The 21920-nt window shown below is 32.9% G+C and overlaps 2 protein-coding genes across 2 annotated transcripts; one reads left to right on the top strand and one right to left on the bottom strand.

Annotated features, from left to right (window-relative positions):
- Positions 1-4194: 4194 nt before the first annotated feature.
- Positions 4195-7127, top strand: LOC105137024 (CASP-like protein 5A2). The gene is made up of 3 exons (XM_011042583.1): positions 4195-4896; positions 5543-5675; positions 6700-7127. The coding sequence occupies exons 1-3, from the start codon at positions 4682-4684 to the stop codon at positions 6889-6891; spliced, it is 540 nt and encodes a 179-aa protein (XP_011040885.1). The 5' UTR covers positions 4195-4681; the 3' UTR covers positions 6892-7127.
- A 6219-nt stretch (positions 7128-13346) lies between these two features.
- On the bottom strand, positions 13347-21920 carry LOC105137023 (homeobox-leucine zipper protein REVOLUTA-like). The gene is given in 19 exon segments (XM_011042582.1): positions 13347-13676; positions 14133-14282; positions 14458-14563; positions 14755-15089; positions 15280-15414; positions 15844-15924; positions 16457-16645; positions 17480-17663; positions 17805-17911; positions 18331-18405; positions 18477-18527; positions 18529-18630; positions 18754-18837; positions 18923-19036; positions 19156-19251; positions 19362-19452; positions 19566-19648; positions 20244-20403; positions 20918-21920. Coding segments are annotated over 19 exon segments (2532 nt in total). The 5' UTR covers positions 21157-21920; the 3' UTR covers positions 13347-13526.

The raw sequence follows: 21920 nt of genomic DNA, 5'->3' as shown, positions 1-21920 counted from the left end.
ATCATTGTTCATGTCATTTTTTTCAACTTCATTGTTCAACACTAAGTCGACTAGGGATTGAGTTTCATAATCTTTTTATTTATTTTTCATAGAGATATCTTGGTCTCATGATCAAAGCCACAAGCTTTGGCATTTTAACCCCAGTTAAATTGGGTCATTTTTTATTTACTTTCTAAGAGGTCATCTCGGTCTCATGACCTAGTAATAGTGCTTAATGGGTTAACCTGAATGGACTTGACTAGTTCTTTATGTCATTTTCTTAATTAGAATTTTTACAAACTTCATCGTTCAACATTATCCATGACAATAGCGATTGAAAATTGAGTTTTATAATTTATTTTGATTTGTACTTTATGGAGCTTTTTAATCTCATGATCAATCATAAATTTGACAGGTTAAACTATGTTAAATTAGGTCATTATCTTATTTTTTTTTTCCTATAAGGTTAACTCAATCTGATGACTTAGGTTATGGGTTTGACGGATTGATTCAGGGTATTTTTTATGTTATTTTCTAAATTGATTTTTTTTTAATTTAATCCTTCAACATTGAGCTGATTAAGGAATGAAATTATAATTTATTCTAGGTTATCACTCTCAATCCCACATAATTCATTCCCCTTTCATTTAAATTAAGTAATTTACCTTTTAGTGAAACAAACCATTTCAACACTTGAAATTCACGTTAGTAAAACAATTAAAAACCTAATTTGAGAAATATAACAATTAATTAAGCTTAAAACCATCAAAAATGAATTCTTGTCCAAAACCCAAAACAATGCTGAATTTCTCCCATGAAAAAAAAAAGCTACGTAGCCCACATAATATAATCCTGTCAACACTTGAATTTAACTTTAAAAAATAGTTTGAAAACCTAAAAGAAGTGCTTAATTTCTCATAAAAAAAGCAAAACCAAACAACCCAAATATAGTAATAGCACTATTAACCTTGAGTAGAGCATTACTTTATAAAGAAGGGGTAGTGATAGTGAACTATTAACCTTGAGTAGAGCATTACTTTACAAAGAAGGGGTAATAATAGTGAAGTGAAGTGAAAAGAGGGAGAAGGAGAAAGAATAAGTGAATGTATGATATGTGAGTTTTGAAATGAAGAGAAAGAGGGAGAGAGATAAATTAAGGTTGGAAAGAAAAAAGAAAAGAGGAGGTGGGTGGGTACTACAAATAGTGTTAAAAGCAAGTTATTGGAAAGGGAAAGGAAAGAATTATCTAGGAGAGAAATGTTATTTATTTATTTTTTATTCTCTCTTTCTACATTTGTTTTTAATTTTATACTGTCATTTTTATTATTTTTACGTTTCATGGCTTTTTAATTATTATTTTAAATATAATAATAGCTAAATCCTAGGGATATAAAGTGCTACTGTCTTTAAATTTTAAGTTGTAAAATATAATATTTAAAAACTTGATTATAAAGTAAAAAAGAATTAAAACAACAATTTTTTAAAAATATTTGAAACAAATTAAAAGCTTGTTGTAATTTAAATATTTTTGTCATTCATCGAGAAAGGCCAATGAAAGACGCAATCGTTAACAATGAAAAATTAATTTTTGTTTTTTTCTAGCTTTATGCTTTTCTTCTGGTCATCAGATCATCCCTAAGGCATTGATGTATTGCTCCAACACAATGAACTAACGAGTTAAGAAAAAAAAACAATAAAGCAGGCCATGAAAGCAAAAGAATCACTTGTTGAATTCATGATCATGAACTCAACGATAATCCAAACAAAAAGCTTAGCAACATTTTGGCTTTTTAATGAATTGCATACTAGCATCAAAAAGCAACTACAAACAAATAAGACACATACTATATAAATAAGGGATTTGGCTTGTTTTCCTCCCAAATGAAACCTTTCAAAAAGTCCCTACCAAGTATCGCTAAAAAGTCATGAAAGCATACGTTGATAAGCATGGTTGTCATTCCTCATATACATACTTGCAAAAATAAATAGATGGACAAAATCTAAAGAAAAAAAGGGAACATTTCATTAAGCAAATTAAATGAAGGTCTCAAAAGGGGGAAGAATATGGAAGAATTGAAAAAGAAAAAAGAAAAAAATGTGCATTTTTATTGTTGTGGTTTTAAGAACTTGAAGTGGTTTTAAAACTCGAAAACAACAACTAGCATACGTTAACAAAGATTAACAAACAAAACATTTAAGATTTAAAGCATGGTGTTTGAAACTTAAACACGTAAAACATTATTGTATAGCACGAAGCGTGGATCAAAAGCATGGCAAATTAAAGAAACAATCCAAACCAAAAAGAAAAAACAAAACTTAAAAAATTGAAAGAATATAACAAGAAAAAGTTAAAATTAATGTTATTTATGCTCACCAAGCATAATAGCACCAAAAGGAGCAATAAAAGGAGGAGGTAATTGAATAGTGTCAGCAGGAAATAACATTGATTAAAAGAGTTGGAGTGAGAGAAGCAATAACAACTGTAAGGAGACGTAAATGCCAAGGTAAAAAGATTAATGGAAAAGGTTAGAATCCAATTTTAAAGACAAACACACAAAAAAAAACCAGAAGATGAAAATGATCTATCAACAATAGCAATGCTAAGACTAAAAGGATAAAAAGGAAAAGCGACGAACCATTAGGACAAACAACCCTAGGTAAAAGACGTTGAGAAAAAAACAAGTCTTGTGCCAGAAATCAAACAAAACAGAGAATAACCAAACAAGTTGGAAAGGGAAGTTCAAAAAAACAAAGGTGTAAAAAGGAAACATGGCAGGAAAAACATGCCATGACAAAATCATAATTCTCCAGAGAAAATCTAAAATAATCAACCCACCATCCCCGTAGAATTACTTTACCTACTTGGACAACAAACAATCACCCGATCCAATCATGAACGCCTCTCCATTCAACCTTTTTAAGTATGTCACAATTCCATAAACATTCTCAGAACCCATAACTCTAATTATCTATTTACGAAAACAAATAAAATTAAATTAAATCATAACACATAGTTGAGCTTCAATAAGAAGTGATTTTGAGTAGTTAAGTGTGAGTTAGCCATAACTAAATAAAAATATATCTCAAATAGATTATATGTATGACCTGACAGATATATTTATAGACCAGTGGGACACATCTAGTCTTAATAACAATCTAAATCTTTATAGGAGTTTCTAGATATCATTTTTATTAGAATAACTATGAAATTCATATTCCAATAGTTAAATTTTTAGATTTTAAAAATCTTGTTTTCTCTTGGTTTTGATAGTTTTTATGATTTTCTTTTTATTCTTTGATTTCACACTTTTTTTTTTATAATTTTAAATTTTTATTTTATTTTCTAGTTGAGATAGGGTTTTGAATCTATTTAAAGGTTTGTAAACTTTATAAAGAGAAGGAATGAAAAATTATTATTCTAGATAAATAAATCTTATAACCTTGAAGTTCATATTTGTAGTTTTTTTTATTTATTAAAATTTTTATGTTTGTTTTAATTTGTTACTATATTTAGCTTCAGCTTATGCAGATAAAAACAAAAACAGAACCATCTAGGTAAGCACGCCAACTTTGCTACAGTAGTACATGACGAGATCAAAGAATTGATAATTAAGCATGGATGTCCAAAACCAACCAGCCATCAAATCCCGCTCCTATCCAATAGCTCTCCCACGCCGAATGAGACAACCCAAAGATGAAGTGAATTAGATGAATAACGATGCCTGCTGCCTCCAATTGGCTCAACATAAGAATGAAACTGGGCCACACCTGCCAATCAAACTACAATCCATAAGAAAAATTATAAGGTTGGTAATTAAACTAATTAGTTGTTGAGTTTGCTATATAAAAATTAACTGTTTGAGTTATATAAATAAATTTAAAGTTATTAGAGTTGTTAATTTAAAGATTCATAAAATAAAATTAATTAAGATGTATATATTTATATTAATCTAAAAAAATTAATTTTTTTTTAATGAGTAACTTAATTGGTAAAGTTTTGAATTTATTTTTTAATCGTTATGTATTTAAATATTTTTATAGTTATTGAAAACTTATATAATTATTATTTTAAAATTTATAAAATTAGTTAAGATAAATATATAAATAAGTATAAATATATATTTTAATAAAAATATTAAAAAAAAAGAGAAGAGAAGAGAAAACAAGCTTAATACAGTGCGAAGGTGTAATGAATTGCTCTCTACATCCAATAGCAATTCTCTACATCCAATAGAAGAAACATTGAATTCGCCTGAAAATTTAGTTCTTTTTTTTTTTTAATTTTAATTTTAACTCTAACTTGTATTGTAATGCTGAAGTAAAGTAAATGAGCTAAAAGAAGACTTTTTAGTTATTTTAGTTTATTAATTAACAATTCACAAAAATTAAAAATAACTTGGTTTTTTTGGTAGAATCACCAAAATAATATGGGAGGAGAGAGATGAAAGAAATATCTGACTTTTGTCATAAAAACAAAAGAAATTCTCAGAAATAGTAATCGGATTTAGAATTGAAGATAGGAGATTTTATTGCTTTGTTTTCTGTGTGTTGATGCTAACTATTATATTATTAATAATAATCGAACTAGTAAGAATTGACAACTAGCAGTTGTTGATACAGATTTTTACTATTATTAATGCAATGAATTGAACAAGTAGGTGGTGGTGGTGGTGGAGGAGGAGGAGGAGGAGGAGGAGCAGAGATGAGTGTGAGCCATGCATCGGTACATCCGGTGGAAGATCCGACGGCGACGGATGGCGGAAACAATAACGCGCCGAGAGTGCGGATGAAAGACATACAAGGGATGCCAGGCACCAAAGGCGGCCTTGCTTTGCGTCTCTCTCAGTTTATATTTGCTGTTGCGGCTCTTTCTGTGATGGCCTCCACCAGTGACTTCGCTTCTGTCACTGCATTTACGTAATTAAATTGCTTGCCTTCTTCTTATTCTTTCTTATCAATTGCTTGATTCTGCTTTCATGTTTATTTAAGAGAATTATAGGAATAGTTCAGATTCAAAACCCTAAGTTTAGTATTCCGTTGCTGCTGCTATGATAAAGCAGGGAGGGTGAATGTTTCAAATGCCGTAGCAAGTAATTATGATGCCAGAAAAAAAAAAAGAAGATAAAATTTATGCATGTTGTTTTTAGCATTTTGATTGATTTGTATGGGTCGTTGAAATTTATGCAGGGTAGTTGCATTGGTACATCATAAAGAGGCATACCTCTCTAAAGAGCATATGATTTAGAGTATCCTTCCTTGTTTTGCATTAGCTTTCCTTGTCTGTATTTCAATGTGATCAGCAGTACGGAAATACTGAGTAAGTCTGTTTGACATGTTCTGGATAAACTATTGATAAGATTTCATTGTTGATGAACGAGTTGTTTTAGCCCAAGGACTTAGTTGGTTGTGCTTTCAATGTCTTCTCTGTGCAATCATGCTGCTGAATTTTGCTACACTATCACTAATATGAATCATGATGGAATGTCAAATTTTTATGCTAACCATCATCTTAATTTTTGATAACATCAATTCTTTTCTTTTCTTTTCTGATGTGCAATATCAGCTACCTTGTTGTGGCCGCGAGCTTGCAGTGCTTGTGGAGCCTTTGCTTGGCTATTGTTGATATTTATGCCCTTCTGGTGATGCGCTCATTGCAGAATTACAGGATTGTCATCTCTTTTGCCGTTGGGGATGGGGTAAGATGACAATGTCTTTAATGCAAAACTGGATCTTAACAGTCTATGTCTGGGCCATCCTTGTTCTCCTGTGTTGTTGGGAGCACATATCTTTACCCTCCTAAAGATATATATGACTGCAAGTCTTATCTCAGCAATATACTACTCCCAAGGATATAGGCATTTTGCTTGTGCTCGTGGCCAGTCTTCTGCATCCATAAGATTTGGTATCCAGGAAGTAATTTGAACTATTTGGTTTTTCACTTGTAGATTTGAAGGCTTTCTTTTTCTATTCATCCATCCAATCTTCTGGATTTGTTGATTATTCCACTACCACCCCCTTGTTTTCCTTCCTTTTCCTTTTGATCTTCAGCTTGCATGAGCTTAAGCTACAGTTACCATTGCTTGCCTTTTCTATGTAAACTAACATTTTCATTGTCACCAGTCTATTGTATTAGCATTAAGAAGCAGAGTCTGCATTGGGCCATAATTAGAGGAAAAATTAAGCAAATCATTTCATCCTGGAATGCAGAATGTAATCATATTTGAATATACTTGGACTAAATATTCTTGACTAATCTCTCCTAGTGAAATGGGTAGAAGATATTGTTCGTTATAATATCTCTCAAGTTCAAGTGCTGTAACTATAGTTGTTATGGTGTCTACTCAAAGCTTTTGGATTCATGCTACTCTGGGATTGTTGAAAATATCATCAATCCTGTACAGAGAGCATAAACACCATATTTTATGGCCTTTGACTTTTAGTTGTGTTTGGATAGTCTCATAAGTTTTGTCAGACATTTTCATAAGGTTTCCTTTTGTGAAATTTGTTCATGATGATCATTCCAAAAATGAACATTGAACTGGAGAACAGAAGGGTTGTAGTGAAACTCCCTTCCACTAAAACGATGCTGTTGATTACTTGTACATCGTGTTCATTTTTTATCCTTCTTGACTTCACTTCAGTCATCGTCGCCATGCCATCTTGCAAGTTATTCTATTTACATGTAAATTATGTTCTCAATTTTGGGTCATTTCCATGCAGATAGCTTCCATGTTCACATTTGCTGCAGCTTGTGCTTCTGCTGGTATCACAGTCCTTATCGACAATGATCTCGACAGCTGTGATGATAACCATTGTTTGCAGTTCGAAACTGCTACAGCCATGGCATTCATCAGCTGTTTCTCTGCATTGCCATCTTTTCTCTTGAACTTTTGGTCACTGGCATCACGATGAAGAAAAAACAACTTTTATGAATTAAAAAATTAATTGACAACACTGGCCATGTTGTGGTACCAACTGAAATACAAGACAGTCTTGTTTAATGTTTGTTGCATATGTGTCTTGAAAGAAGGATGGATGCATTTCTCATTGCATGCGATTTTGTTGTAAATTGGAACGCAACGTAAATATATGGGGTGCTGTATATTTGCTTACTTAGGAAATGGATTTGATTGGATGACTTTGGTGTAGACATTCGCGAGGAGATACCTGTAACGACACATCCAAGAGTGGAAGCTCACAAACTACATGTAAAAACCTGAAGGTGGTGCTTCTTGTGTGTGGACACAAATGGTATAAACCAGCCATGTCTAATATGGCTGCATGAGGAAGGTCAAGATTGAGATTGCAGCCAGTTAAGTGACCTAAATGTCGTGAATGGTGACAAGCATGGCTGCCATTATTGACTGAAATGAGGAGGTTTGTCCCTCATTTTAGCTGTTACAGCTCAATACTGAGGGTTATTTTTTTTTTTTATAAAAAATATATATGAAAAAAAACCTAAGATTTAAATGTGTTAGATTTTTTTGTGAAGCTATATTTATAAATTTTGGGTTTAACTATAATGCTTGATTTAAAAGAAGTATTTATGATATTAAAATAATAGTAATGAAAAAACTAATAGAAAAAAAAAATTAATGAATAAAAAAAAATCTGAATTAATTGGATTAATACTTTAAATTTAAAATTTGTGTCATGAAAGTTTGATAATTAAATAGTAAATAGAAAAAAAATTAGAGGGTTAATTCGTTAAATCCGGGATAAGTGCATGAAAATATGATAATTAAATAAAAAAAATTAACATTAATAAATTAAACTAAATTAAAAAAATTAATTAAAAAGAAGAAAAGTAAGAATTCTAAGAAATTCGTCAACTTTGAAATTTGTATCATAAAAATATAATAATTAAATAAAAAATTAATATTAGTAAATTAAATTAAAAAAATTCATTAAAAAAACACAAAAAAAAAGCAAACAAAAGAAGCTTATAAAGACATAAAAACAGAAAAAAAATAAAAATGAAAAAAAAGACAGCTGTATGTTATTATTATTATATTATTATAATTATAATATATAAGTTTAAAGAAAATAAAGGCGTGGGGAAAGCCACGTTTTTTAGACTACCGTTAATAAATAAAAGGGGTTATGAGAGCTGACAACGCACAAAGAAAAAGAGAGTAGGAGAGCTACGGGTGTGAAAGAAGTTTGAATTGAGTATAGTGGTTTTTTTTGGGCTAATGAAATCAACAGCTCTATGGATGTGTGCAAATTATCGAATTACGTTAAACAATGTGCTGTGTTTAAGAAACAATCAAAGATCCTAGCTAACAAGCGGTAGAAAAAACAATGCATGTTTGATCTCTGCCTAGAATTCAAAGTCTTTCAAAATGTGTATTTAATAGCTTATTGTGAAGGGGAGGCTAAGAGGAATACGCTAGAGAGAACAAGTAGAATATTGGTAGTGGCAGGATATGTCATGATCAAATGAATTGTAACCATTAGAAGAAGAATGATGAGAATAAATCTGCCAATACAATAATGGAGGATGTATATGAAGCATTCTTACCTTTTGTTTACATCCCTATTGATTATTGGGTGCTACACTCAAGAGCCTCATTCCACACTACTCCGTACCAAGAGATATAATGAACATTATAGGCATAAGAGATGTGGAAATAAAATCATCTAATGGCTTTGTATGGAGTTTACAATAAAGAAGAACCTGATCTCTACAGAAAAACTTGATAAAAATGGCCATTCTATAAATTTTATAAGGGACATGTGGAAGAAGCAATAGTTTTGGCATGAGGAAAGAAAACTAGGACCTTTGTATATAACCTCGACATCAAATGATTACCAGTGCTGCTACTAAAGCTGAATATCAGGTAGAATTATGGAACTATAGACTTAGCCATATAAGTGAAAATGGAATAAAATTACATCTTTCAAAAGGCGTAAGAAGATGGTGTTTGATAATGGCATCAGACATCGCAATGAATTAAAGATAAACATCTCAAGATTTTATCAGAACTAGTAGGCATAGGCAGACGAGTTGTTTAGATTTGCGGCACCCATTATAGATAAAATCTTGAAAAATAACATTATTCAAAAGTGGAGTTTGTTTGAGATGAGAAAAAGAAACATGGCCTAAACGCTGAATATATTGCAATCTACCCATTCCAATCAAGCTCCTCGTTTGAAGGTCCTGAGAGACACAAAAATCATCAAAGAAAAGGACCACACAATTTAAATCTCAGGTTATCTTTCCAACAGACAATAAGTTACAAGAGAAGCCAGAGACACAAAGAACATCCTGAAGCTTTAGATGAGGATTTATGGTACTGTCCCCTATATGAGTAACAAGTGATTTATGACCTTTTAGTATACCGACTGAGGCATGATTTAAAATGGCAAATCTGTGATCAAGAAGATCATGAGAACCAACCATATGGTAATAGGCACCATTGTCTATGACCCACATACTGTTAGACTTACCATCATAATTGGCAAGACTAAGGGATCCTCCATTCAGAAAACATATGAGCCGGTTGTATTGGTTCGTGGGAAGACCAGAAATAGGTGAAACATTGTGGCCATCATTTGTGTTAGGTGTGCTGGCGGGCTGGACAGAATCGATTGAGGTCACAGCATGAGTGGTTGGCTCTCGGGTTGCAGGTTTGCTTGGTCTCTCCTGATCAGTACGGCATCGTGATGTCCAACTTGGAAGAAACCCTTTCAGCTGGTAGCAGTCAGTTTGTGTGTGCCCCGTACAGTGGCTGTACTATTGCCTCTACTGAAACTTGTGCTGCCTTTTGTGTTGGCAGCGAGGGCAGTGGCTCCAAGGACAGGAATTTGAGACCCCGCTACTGTTTGTTGTCTTTCTTCATGGATGATCATGTCGTAGACTTTACTTAAAGAAGGTAAGGGTTCAGTATTCAGAATTTAATGAAAATGATAGCAAAAACAAAAACAAAAGTGAATACGACAACAAAAAAAATAACAAATACAAAAATAAAAATAAATGCAAGAAAGACTTTGATAACCTAAAAACCATAATACATTATACTGAGCCAAAACTAACAAAAACAAAGAAAAGAAAGAAGAATTGATTAAAAAAAACAAATACAATAATTACTTGATTTCAGACATTTAAGTTATTGGATGAAACAAGAAGTACATAAAAAAAAATGACCTAAAGTTTGAGAAACCTCGCGTATATATAATATTATTTTAAAATAAATTAAATCTCTAAAAAAACTAAAACAAACTCAAATACAAGTTAAATAACTTTATTTATATTAGGCAAAACATCCTAAACAATATTAAAAAATAATAATAAAAATTTAAATAAAATAAAAAACCTCAACCAAGTAGGTAAATAATAAAGATTGGTGCATAATTGATCTTCTTGAAAAGTTAAATTTTTTTTCAAAATAAAAACTTCATGTGTAATTAAATATTTGCTTAGTAAGAATCCATAAATCATATGTAAAACATTTCTTTTGTTACTTTCATTATTTGCTGGCAAATTTCAAACATAACTTCAAATAATTCATTCTTTTTTGTATGAAATAATTACTTTATTTACTTACAATATATAGATAGAAAGATAGAAGGTCTAAAACATATAGTTTTTATTCGAATTAAATAACAATAAAATTTTAATTGTAGCTTTATATATAATCTATATAGTATATAAAGATCAAGTTTAATAGATTTGTGATTTTTTAACTCAAATTTCTAGTATTAGTCCAATCAATTTTTTTCTAATTAAACTTTTTAACTTTAGACATTGTAACAGGCTCAATTAACATTTGTAATAAATCTTTTGATGATACTTATTAATTCCCATTACCAAATAAGTGAAATATAGTATGTATATGAAGTATTTAATCTAGGTTGGCTTAAGAAAAGCTATAGTCCCAGGCCTGGACATATAAGTCAAAATAAGTGAAATATAATATATATCTTAAAGAAATTAATATAGGCTACAATTTATTTTTTAAAAAATAAAATAGTAAAATGACATGTGTCAGATAAATTTTAAAAAATAAGTGAAATATAATACATATCTTAAAGATTTGTTTTCATGTGGGTCATCATGATTTATTTTTTCTTGTTTAATTTGATCTATTTGCTTTCATCAAAACCCGGGTTGAATAAAGACTATGGTTTTTTCGTTGTTCTTTTATAACTTTTTTTTTTTGTAGCTTCATTCTTCAATATTAAATTTGCTAGGAAATAAGCTTCATGTGTTTTTTTTTGCAAGTGATTTTTTTTATGCAGGTCATCATGATTATTTTTTTTAGTTTAATTTGGTTTGTTTACTTTTATTGTTTTTTATATAATTAAATAAAATCAATTTATTGCACCTAAAAGGACTCATAACTCAGATCATAATTTTTTTATTTTTTTATTCTTTTACATTAATTTTTTTTTTGTATTTGGCCCGAAGCATAGCACATGCATCAATCTAATTAGAAAAATAAAAATAAAAAAAGCCATTATTTTTCATTATGCATAAAGACACATAGTTCATTATGGGTTGAAATAGTGAAATAACTTTTTTACCCTTTAAAAACAACAAACCTTACTATTAATGGTAAAATGGTCTGTTTTACATGACCCATTCATTGGTCATTTCCAAATATATTTTAAAAAAATCAGTTTTATTGTATTTTTTTGGCATAATAAATAACTTATTTTCCCTTAAAAACAAAGAAAATACTAAACTTGCGTGAAGGGCATTTTTAGTCTTTGTATTTTTTTTAAACATAGTAAAATAATTTAATTACCTTTTAAATAAAAAAAATCTTAAGTTAGCATCCAAGAGCCTTTTTGTTTTTTTCATTATGGTTTTTCTTTGTTTATAGAACCTTTAATTTAATATATATATTTGATGAATATTACGTTAGCTTGTTGTTATTGTTATGGGAGTGTTAAGAGGTCACCTATATGTTTTGTAATCTTGATAAAAAAAAATGATACATTTATATGTCATAATAATCTAAAAATAAATAAATAATACATCTCGGTATCATGATGATCCACTGTTTGTCCGAATATATTTACAAACTTTAAAAAGATATTAATTGTTGATGATGTCATAATTAAGGTAGTCATGCTCATTCACTATATATGCATTCTATGTTTTTTGTTGTGTTATTTTATTAATTATGAGTTTGCAATTTAGTTTTAGTTTTTTTCAGTATATTTGTGAAAAAAAATTATATATATATTTTTTTTATTTAGGTTGGTTGAGTTAAGATTGAGAATTGCTTTTTTTTATTTAGGTTGGTTGAGTTAAGATTGAGAATTGTTTTTAAATATAATTTGAAATACTATAATTTTTGGAGTACTAGAATTGAAAATCAAAATCTTACTTGTCAATATGTAAACGAAGACAAGATAATTGTTTGTTGAATTTAATTTTAATTTGAATGTTGTTGAGTTCTATGATTTAAAGTATGATGAATGAAGTTATTAACTGTAAGATTGGCAAACCAAATAACGGATGGAATTGAAGTTATTATGCAATTCACCTTAAACTTAAATTCATGCAAGTTTTTAATTATAAGATTTAATTGCAAGACATTAAAATATGACAAAAATTGGAGTTTTTATGCAATTCACCCAAAATTCAATATGAATTTTTTATTATAAAATTTATTTACAAGCCACAAAAACAAGACAAAAATTATAATTATAATGTAATTCACCATAAAATCTTAGAAGAGCCTCTTCAAGTTTTATGTTACAATATATAAAAAGCAAAATGTAGTTTTTATGTGGAAATATATTAAAAAAAACAAGACATGTGGCTAGTAGTCTTTTTTAGGCATTTCATTCATTGGTTGAGGTGATTTGGCCATGAAACTTTCTAATAACCAATTTGTTAGCCATTATGATTTCAAAACATAGTATATAAAAAATTTATAATTTAAAAACATAACATTTCCTGGGTTTTAAAAATAATTTTTTTTATATAATTTCAGATTATTTTAATATATTAATATTAAAAATAATTTTTTAAAAATAAAAAATATCATTTTTATACGTTTCTAAAAAATAAAAAACACTTTTAAAAACAATTCCTATTAAAATATCACACATCATCTGGCGTTTGTCCATCTTAATTTCTTTATATTCACATTTTGGAACCGCAAAAGTCAAATACAAACATGAATCTTGGATTGAATCCCCCGAGAGCCAAGAAGAGTGTGAACAGACTTTTAAAAATGCACCAAGGTTCAGTAGCAGAAGCTGCACAACTAGCATTTAAAGCCCTCGGAAATCCCAATATTGATAGCAAAGAGAAGTCCAATCGAGTACCAGACTAACAGCAGTGCAATTTCGAGGTTTTACCTAGCAAAACATAGAAATGACATCTTTAAGACATTCCTGGAAAGTGCAAGAAAAGCTCCAGTGAAATTGCAAAGGAGAAGATATATTTATTTACATGGACAAGGCAAAAACCTGCAGCTGGGTTTAGATATTTACTATAAAACTCCTCTTTTCATTTTCAAAAATCTCTACCATACCGTTGTTCTCGTATTCGACTGCATAGTTGGATAAATGAACTGTGGAGTTCACAAAAAAGACCAGTTTACAAACGAGAAAGCAATGCAATGAACAACGTTCTCTTCTGCAGATAGCACTTTCCAAGCAACAGCTTGCTCATATGAAACATTACGCCCCATTGTTGACATGCAGATTCCAGCAGGCAGGCATGCAAATCCCTGATCAGGGAAAAAGGACAAGTTTCATTGATCAGGATTTGCAAGTAAAACAATTTATTTTTCACTTTTTCCCAGTGAAGGTAACATGGAGACTGGCTGAGGCCAAATATAATGGAAGAAAAAAGGCACAGGATCCATATTTACTGCAGCAATGATCTCATTAATCTAACCATGATGCTCAACTACATCTTAGGAATCCCTGCTTTCTTTGCTTATGAACATTTGGGGAATACACAGAAACAAAACCGCACATTATCTTAAATCAATCCATAGAATTTAAGTTCAAAATCACAAGAAAGAGCACCTATAATTTTGCAGATCTTTACAATGCCTTATAATGATGAGGGAAATTCTAGTGAAGAACCTAACTTGACAGCAAACATCCGATGTTCCTCAACATGTAGACAAACATTTGGTCAAGAGAACAAACAGAACGTATTTCCATGTAAAACTTACCTGCTGCATTAACTTTGCAAATTCTGTATACAATGCCTTGCGTCCAGATTCACTGAATATCCTATCGAGTGTGATATCTTGTAGAGCCACTAGAGTTGTCTCCAGCATGTCAAGCCCTGCCTGATTGGCAAAGATGAAAACTGGCAGCGACTGCAAAACAAAAAAAAACACAGATACATGAAAAATCTCTGATGTTATCTCAGACACTGAAGATTGAATGATCTCCTCAGTAGCGGAGCACTGGTGTAGAATGTGCAATTTTCAGAAGCACTTCAACTAAATATTTGACAGATATACTGTGCTATCCAATTGGATGTAAATGTACCTTCAATGAACAACATAAAATTGCATCTGGATGATGCCATAGATGTTTCAGGACAGAATCGCCACCCACAGAATCAGATCTCAGTAATTCTGCTCCTAAATGGTAACTAAGCAAGAAAAGAAAAGATCATGAAGTTCTATCAAGCTCAAATTATCATAGAAGATGCACTACAAGATGCTATAGAAGAATAATGAGCAACTCGGCAATTAGCACTTCACTAGTATTAATATTAATATTAATATTAATATTAATATAATATAGTCACTAAACCATGATGAAAACTTAAGCAGAACTTGCCTGTGACTTTGGCAGATCCAGTGAGCCAAGGTTAGAGCTTCAGGAGATCCTGCAGATAGCTTTGGTCCCAAAACTGGACTCAATCCTGATGGAGATATGGCCATGGCAACCCTCTGGACAGATGAAATCACACTACGTACATACTGACGTGCCATGGTGGCAACATTATCCTGTAGATTGCTCTCAAAAGGGAACTGGAAGGCAATAGTCAACACTGATCGCAAACTATGACACGATGAGCCATCCACTGCAGCGTGGTTTATCGCCAGCCCCGCTTCAAGACTTGATGTTAGATCCAGAGTACAATTTGTAGTCACTACCTCCTGTGTATCCTTCTGTATAACAACATTGGCATATTAAAAAAAAAATGTCATGCAACTTTCACAAGGCCTTGAGTAAACACAAGGTAAAACACAACTGAGACAAATATGTTTACTTAAGAAGCAACATATTTAGCGAATGAGTATCTTGTCCAGTTGAGCCAATGGAAAGGAAAAATTACAGTGAAATGCACTCATACTTAACTGCTTTTGATTCCAGAGGAATGATGCGGAAACCAGAAGGTAGCAGTGGAGCATCATCAGGAAACATTTCATCAATTGGAGCAAAAACTAGTTCAGAACAGGCTCCAACAGCATTCTCATCAATTCCACTACATATCTGCCCAAAACAAGGGAAACCCATTAAAGCACATGCAGCCAGTTCTTATTAGTATATACATGTCTTGTTAAAGAGCATAATCAAGCCTCTCTTAGGCAGCTGTAAGTACAGCATAAGCGAACCTTAGTGCAAAAGAAATTCTCAGTATTCTGTAAGATATAGTAAATAGGGAGTAAATGGGAAACCGATCGGACCCTGGAACATGGTATAAATTACACAAACATCCTAACTATGAACCAAGTAGGCCCATCAACCATGCTACCTTACCCAAGTTGAACAAGTCAAGGTTAGCCATGTCAAAAATGGGGCGCAGATTGCAACTATAGCAACCCCAAAACTCCTTGACACTCATTTAAACAAAAAATTCAAACTACTACATGCTATAGCAGGTTGAAAAAGGAAAATAAATAAAGATGCTAAAAGCAGCACCTGTAGGAGATGGATGTCCTGTGAAACAAAAGCATCTTCTTGTGCAAAAGAATGGCCTTCAAGTCGAATAACTTCAAGCAACTGGAGCAAAAGTTTCAGTTAGGAGCAAAAGTACTTGAAAATGTTTGTTGTGCAGCACAAATAATTGCACTCATTGCAGGATAAGATCTTTATTTAGCAGGCACAACATTTTTGTATGAACAGAAGACTCGCCTATCAAACCATGACAATGTTTTTGAAATCCCACAGAGGACTAGGATGGGAGGTTATGAAAGAGGAAGCAACCATAGACACAAAAAGCAAATGCTCAGTACCCATCACGCCAATTTGAACACTGAATATGTTAAGGAGGTGATTAAACTCTACTGCAGTGAAGATACTGTAGGGGAGGTCCTGAAAAATAGCTTGATGCTAGGATGATAAAAAGCTTAACACCTCTCATTATTAATACTTTTCAATATGAAAAAAAAAAATGAAAGGAAAAACCCACAGGGAATCAAATGCAATATGATTAGGATAAAACATCCCATTTTTTAAGCAATTGCACATTCCTTTTTATTCAATATACCAGCAATCTAGCATGATGATGAAATGATTGCATCAGATAACATGCCTCTTCTTGTTCAATTGTGTGGCCCAGTGGCATGGTGATTTGGCTCCCAGTAAACCTCATGGGCCTCATTCCTGGATATGCATATGAACCAGCTTTCCACAATGCAGCAGAATAGGCATCAACACTGAAATCAGCCCACTCAGCATGATGCTCCCTTAGGAAACAGACCAGCACAGCAGGATGCACATTCTAGCAGATAAAAACAAAGAAGAAATCAGTTTTATCCAAAGACATGTTGCACTAATTCTTAATTTTTAATCACACAAACTTTTCATCCCCTTTACTTTTGTTTGGTATTAATTTGGGGGGAGGAAAATTTCAAGGTTTGGAGAGAGGTAGAGAAATTTTGGAGGAAATTTTTTTGGTTTTCATGATTTTTCCTCTCTTTTTTTAATTTAATATTTATTCTTTTTTTATTCCACATCCAATTTCAAACTACAAATAATATTATTTGATTTTTTTAAAGATAAAACTTCATGATTTGATTTAAATTGAGACCCAATATTAGTCCTAATTTTTTCAATTCCTAGCAAACACTTCACCCTTAAATGTTCTCTTTTAACAATTTCCCTCCAACTTTTTAACTCCATACGGCAAACTAAGATTTCCTCTTTTTCAAAAACCAGTAAACCAAAATTTGGCATCTTTTGACAAGGAAATTTTGATCTTCAAAGAGTGTCCATACATAGCAAGAAGATTAAAAAGCCACAGAGCATCAGGTGAATATCCTGAAAATAATTCTGTTGTAAATCCAGATTTCAGAAGTAAGAACAAATAGAAAGGTGAAAGTAAATATGATGAAAACTATAAGCAACGTCAAAGTCATGGCAAAATACTAAATTGATCAGAAAATGTACTTTATTAAACAGTTGCAATTAACAGTCAAAATGGAAATGTAAACAAGCTTGCTTATTCAGGGTTTGCTGGAAATGCAGAAGAATGTAGTTAACAATTACCCTCAAAATATTTCTTTGTTGTTTCAATAGGCAATAGAAAATTTGTGATCATAGTTTCAAAACTCACTTGCAGTAGCATGGAAGCTTTTGCACAAAGAATCCCTCCCAAGAACGAAAGAGAATGAGCAGAATTATTAGCACCAATCAAATTCTTGGTTGAGTTAACTGCAATTATTACATCCTCAGCTCCATCCGCATTCATCAGTGACCAGCCATCATCATTAAACCCATTGATGGCATCATTGAAACCTCTACATGAAGTTGACATGGAACACAAATATACAATTAAACCAACCATATGCACACCTTGAATGATCAAATACACATTGATTTGGTCCACATGAATGTCTTTGCAAGAAAACCACTTAAATTGACAGACACTGTCATAGTACCTGCTTAATCTTTGGTTAAAGGTTCTCAGAACAGCTGGTTGCCTGCCCAAACCATGCACCACCTCACCACTGGTTTCATGAGCTACTTGCCTGACATAACGCAGTGCCTTGAAAGCAACCAGATAATCAGTACTGTAGAGTTGAAACTTGTCTTATCCATGAAAGCCATAACTCCATACACAGCGGACCAATAAATAAACACTCCAAATATCAATATAATAACATTTGACAAGAGAGGAACTATGCCCACATTTGAAAAAGAAAGGAAAAGAAAAACGTTCCTAATTTTTTACTAGTAGAGCAATAGCCTCCAATTTCACAGGCATATAAGGCATCTCAACCAAATCAAGTAACAATTTAAAACAAACTCAAATTATTGCATCCTGCATCCCATGCAAAAAATTGATCAGATAAGAATTCTTATTGAGGGTAAGTCCTATTATAATAGTAAATAAATAAAAAGCAGAGATAATTGAGTCCTTCCGATACTGCTTTATCAAGATGGTTGCAGTAAGAACCCACTCACCGCAATGGTCATTTTCTGTGCCACTGCTTTTGATGATTCATAAAGTGGTCGAAGCACCTCAGGCACGCTCCATGCCTGGAAAAAATATGAAAGAATTACCTCTGACTTATGAAGAGACATGTAATGCCAACTGTCTAAAACTGTACCTGAAGATTCAGGTGATCCACGATGTGGATAATTGACCCTCCTTCACATGGGCCTTATCAAATCGCCACTAGGAAGCATTTCAGCCCTCACAAACTGGGCAGCGGCAGCTGCATTGGGGCCAGCACCATAACCAGAAAGTGATCTCTCACAGACCTTAATATAAGACGTACAAATGAGACATCTAAAGCTGAATACAGCGTTGATCTTGACACTAAAGCTGAATTGTCAATCAAGAATTAATCTATACAAATGAGCTGAACTATAGAAGATGTGTACCACAAGGCTGCCATTCTCTAAACTTGTAGTGTATCTCAGAGTCCACATATCCCGTGCTGGAGCAAGAGTAGTTGGAGCATATATCTAAACCAATTTCAAATCTTAGCTGCTCTGGTAAAATCCATAAAGAATAGCAGAGGAAATCAAGCCTTTATCCATTCTTGATTACCTGACTGTACACTAGTTCAATTGTTCCACCATTTCCAGCAGGAAACATAGTGAAAACTTCAAGGTTCCGACAATCACGGAACCAAGATGGACGATCTTTAAGGATCTCTGCAATCTGTCATATATTTTGAAAAACAAAAAATCATATAGCATATATATACCACGTTAAAACAAGCAGCCAGCAATCAATGTCAAGAAACAACTTAAATTATTTACAGATATGAGTGTGAATACCTTTTTAGGCTCTAAACTTACAAGACTGCAGGCTCTTGCTGCCACTCCACTGCGCCTTTGTGAAATGGAAAAAATCCCAATCGAATCCGGACCAGGCTGCCAACAAATTTAAATGATTCATTCAGATAGAAAAGGTGTATAAAGAACATCTATCAACTAAAAGACCAGTGGCGCACGCGCGCACATATTTATATATAAAAAAAAACCTTCATTCCAGGCATCTGGACCCACTCGACAGCAGTTCCTGTGGCCTTTGCAAGGAACTCTGACAAGGTCTCCTCTGCTATTGAGAGGAGTCTGAAAGGAAAAAAAAAAAACCACGATATTAGTTGGATGGCACGCCGACAAACAAGCATTCAGCTAACCACAAACAAACAAAATGGATAAGAGATCCAGGTAACTGTGATTACCCAGCAGGGTTATTGGCATCTCTTAGTGAATGTTGTGGAGTAGCGACCACAGAGTCACAGCTTGCATCATTTGCTGTTGGTGCCTGTACCAATATCAACTTCAATAAATCATGTCCAAGAATGAAGGAAAGCAAATAAGATTGCATCAAATGCTTAATTCATGGAGCTCAGTTAGAGCTATATTTACAAAACAGCAAAAACATGCTATTGGTGCTACAACTAATTAAGCACCAAGCGGAGCATGACCAAACATGGGAAGAAAATGTGACAAGAAAATAGAGGCACATAATAAGTTTAAAATTACTAGCTGGCATGAGGAAAAGTACATAATGCTAATAATGATATGTAGTTACTATAATTTTCCTTCCCCTGGAAGTTGGCTTTGTTTAGACTAGAGTTAATGCTAGGGCCTCAGGCTGTAACAAAAATCATACATAGATTAGAACAACATCATTAACACAGATAAAATGCACCTTCTACACCGCAAAATCTGGGACACATGGCAAAACCATCAAAGTTGAAATCACCCAGAAGTGTTGGTTAAAGTTACTTTGGGTCATCATGCCAAACGTATATTCCAAGATCATCCCCAGCACTACCCAATTTGCAACACGGATCATCGTAACGAATGAATGGAAACAACAATTTATAAATAAAAGACCACGATCAGAGACTTACAGTTTGCAGTTGTTGCTGCATGAAACCATTTTCGCACACCAGCTGTGACACCTGTTTTTGAAGGCGATCATTCTCCTCCATCAAAAGTTTATTCATTGCTGTCAATTTCCTGTTCACAGTCTGGAGTCTTGAGGACTCTTTTCTCTGCTTCTCTCTACACCTGCACATCCAAACAGGACCCAACTTCTCTCACTGTCCCAGGAAACCCCTTCATCCCCAGAAGAAATTAAGACTGTGATCTCTTTATACGCATCCCAACTTCAACTAATCAAAAACCCATATTGGAGCAACCCATACAAACTAATGCATCCTATGAATGGAAGCACATAAATCCAGTGTGAAATCATGACCCAATAGAGGAAGGTTTACACTAAAAGCAAAAGGAAAGAAGCTTGCAAACAAACAAAATTCAAATTGCAGAAAAGATGTAGTGTTTCTCCCATCTAATTTTTTTTTTAAAAAAAAAAGCTACCCTGGTAGTACTCTTTAATTTACCAATCTGATACTTAATGAAACTTAATTATTTGGCATCAATGCATTTAATGTCAGAGTGTAAAACTTCTTTATTAAATGCTGTTAATCCAGTCCCTCTAAGACCTGATCCCCCAAAAATTGAATCAAAATAAAAGTCAAAGTAAATTATTTAAGAAATTTTAGTTTCTTTTTATCTTAACCTGCGATTTTGAAACCAGACTTTGATCTGCTTCGGCTCAATGTTAGCTAAAATGGGGCACTCTCTAATCAATTGTTGCCTACGCAAAGAGCTGGGCTTAGGGCACTCCGCGTAAACTCTTTCAAGAGCCTCCACTTGCTCTGCTGTGTACCGAACATACTTCCCATCATCAGTAAGGTGCTTGTTCATGCTCCCACTACTGCTGCTCTCTCGGTGCAGAGGGGCCACTTCCATGGCCATTTCCACCACAAAATAAATAATCAAACACAGATAAATAAAGGAATCAGGAGGTGTCTGCTTTCTTTATGGGGGTTAAGATTCTTTGGTTCTCTTCCTCTTTGCAAGACATAACAAAAGGAGAAAGGAAAAGAACAGTATGATTTGAGCTTAACAAAGAAGAATCTTGAAACTCAAACAAAAAGAAAGATGGAATTCTTCTTCTTCTTCTTTTGCAGAGTTTAAGAACAATACATATGTAATACCATGAACAGACACATAATCTGAGTGTGTAATTTTGTGAGAATCCTCTGCGTTTGTTTTTAGTTTCAAGAAAAGACCCCAACTACTGCTTTTTTTAAAAAAAAAAAAAAAACCACCAAACCAGCAGCTTTGAAAGAGAGCAAAAATCCAAACTTCAGATTATTTGATCTCAAATCAGTGTCACAGTGATCACATCAAAGAAGTTTTAGACAATAAGAAAGAAAACAAGAACAAAGGGCTCCCTCAAGAAGGAGAGCTCTCCCAGTCCCAGGGGGTTTGACATTAGAGAGCAGCTGCTGCTATGAAAATTACAGAAATGAAGAAAAACAAAGCAACCCTAACCCGAACGAAACCTTGCTACTTGCTAGAGACTTGAAGGGATTTTATTAGTGTGTGCGTGTCTGACAGTGAGTGATCTAAGTCAGAGCTTGAAACGGTAAAGGAGAAAAGGCAAGGAAAGGAAATGGAAAGGAAAGCGAGAGAAGGAGCAGTTTCATTTTGCACACATCCCCACAAATTAACTT

The sequence above is a fragment of the Populus euphratica genome, unplaced genomic scaffold, assembly GCF_000495115.2.
Source record: "Populus euphratica unplaced genomic scaffold, PopEup_1.0 scaffold61.1, whole genome shotgun sequence".
Classification (NCBI taxonomy): Eukaryota; Viridiplantae; Streptophyta; class Magnoliopsida; order Malpighiales; family Salicaceae; genus Populus; species Populus euphratica.
This window is presented reverse-complemented; position numbering and strand designations above follow the sequence as displayed.

Excerpts from the sequence above, each read along its gene's own strand:
- LOC105137024 (XM_011042583.1), top strand. The coding sequence starts at position 4,682 with ATGAGTGTGAGCCATGCATCGGTACATCCGGTGGAAGATCCGACGGCG. Across the intron at positions 4,897-5,542 it reads GCTTCTGTCACTGCATTTAC|CTACCTTGTTGTGGCCGCGA; the intron begins GTAATTAAATTG and ends GTGCAATATCAG. Across the intron at positions 5,676-6,699 it reads CTTTTGCCGTTGGGGATGGG|ATAGCTTCCATGTTCACATT; the intron begins GTAAGATGACAA and ends ATTTCCATGCAG.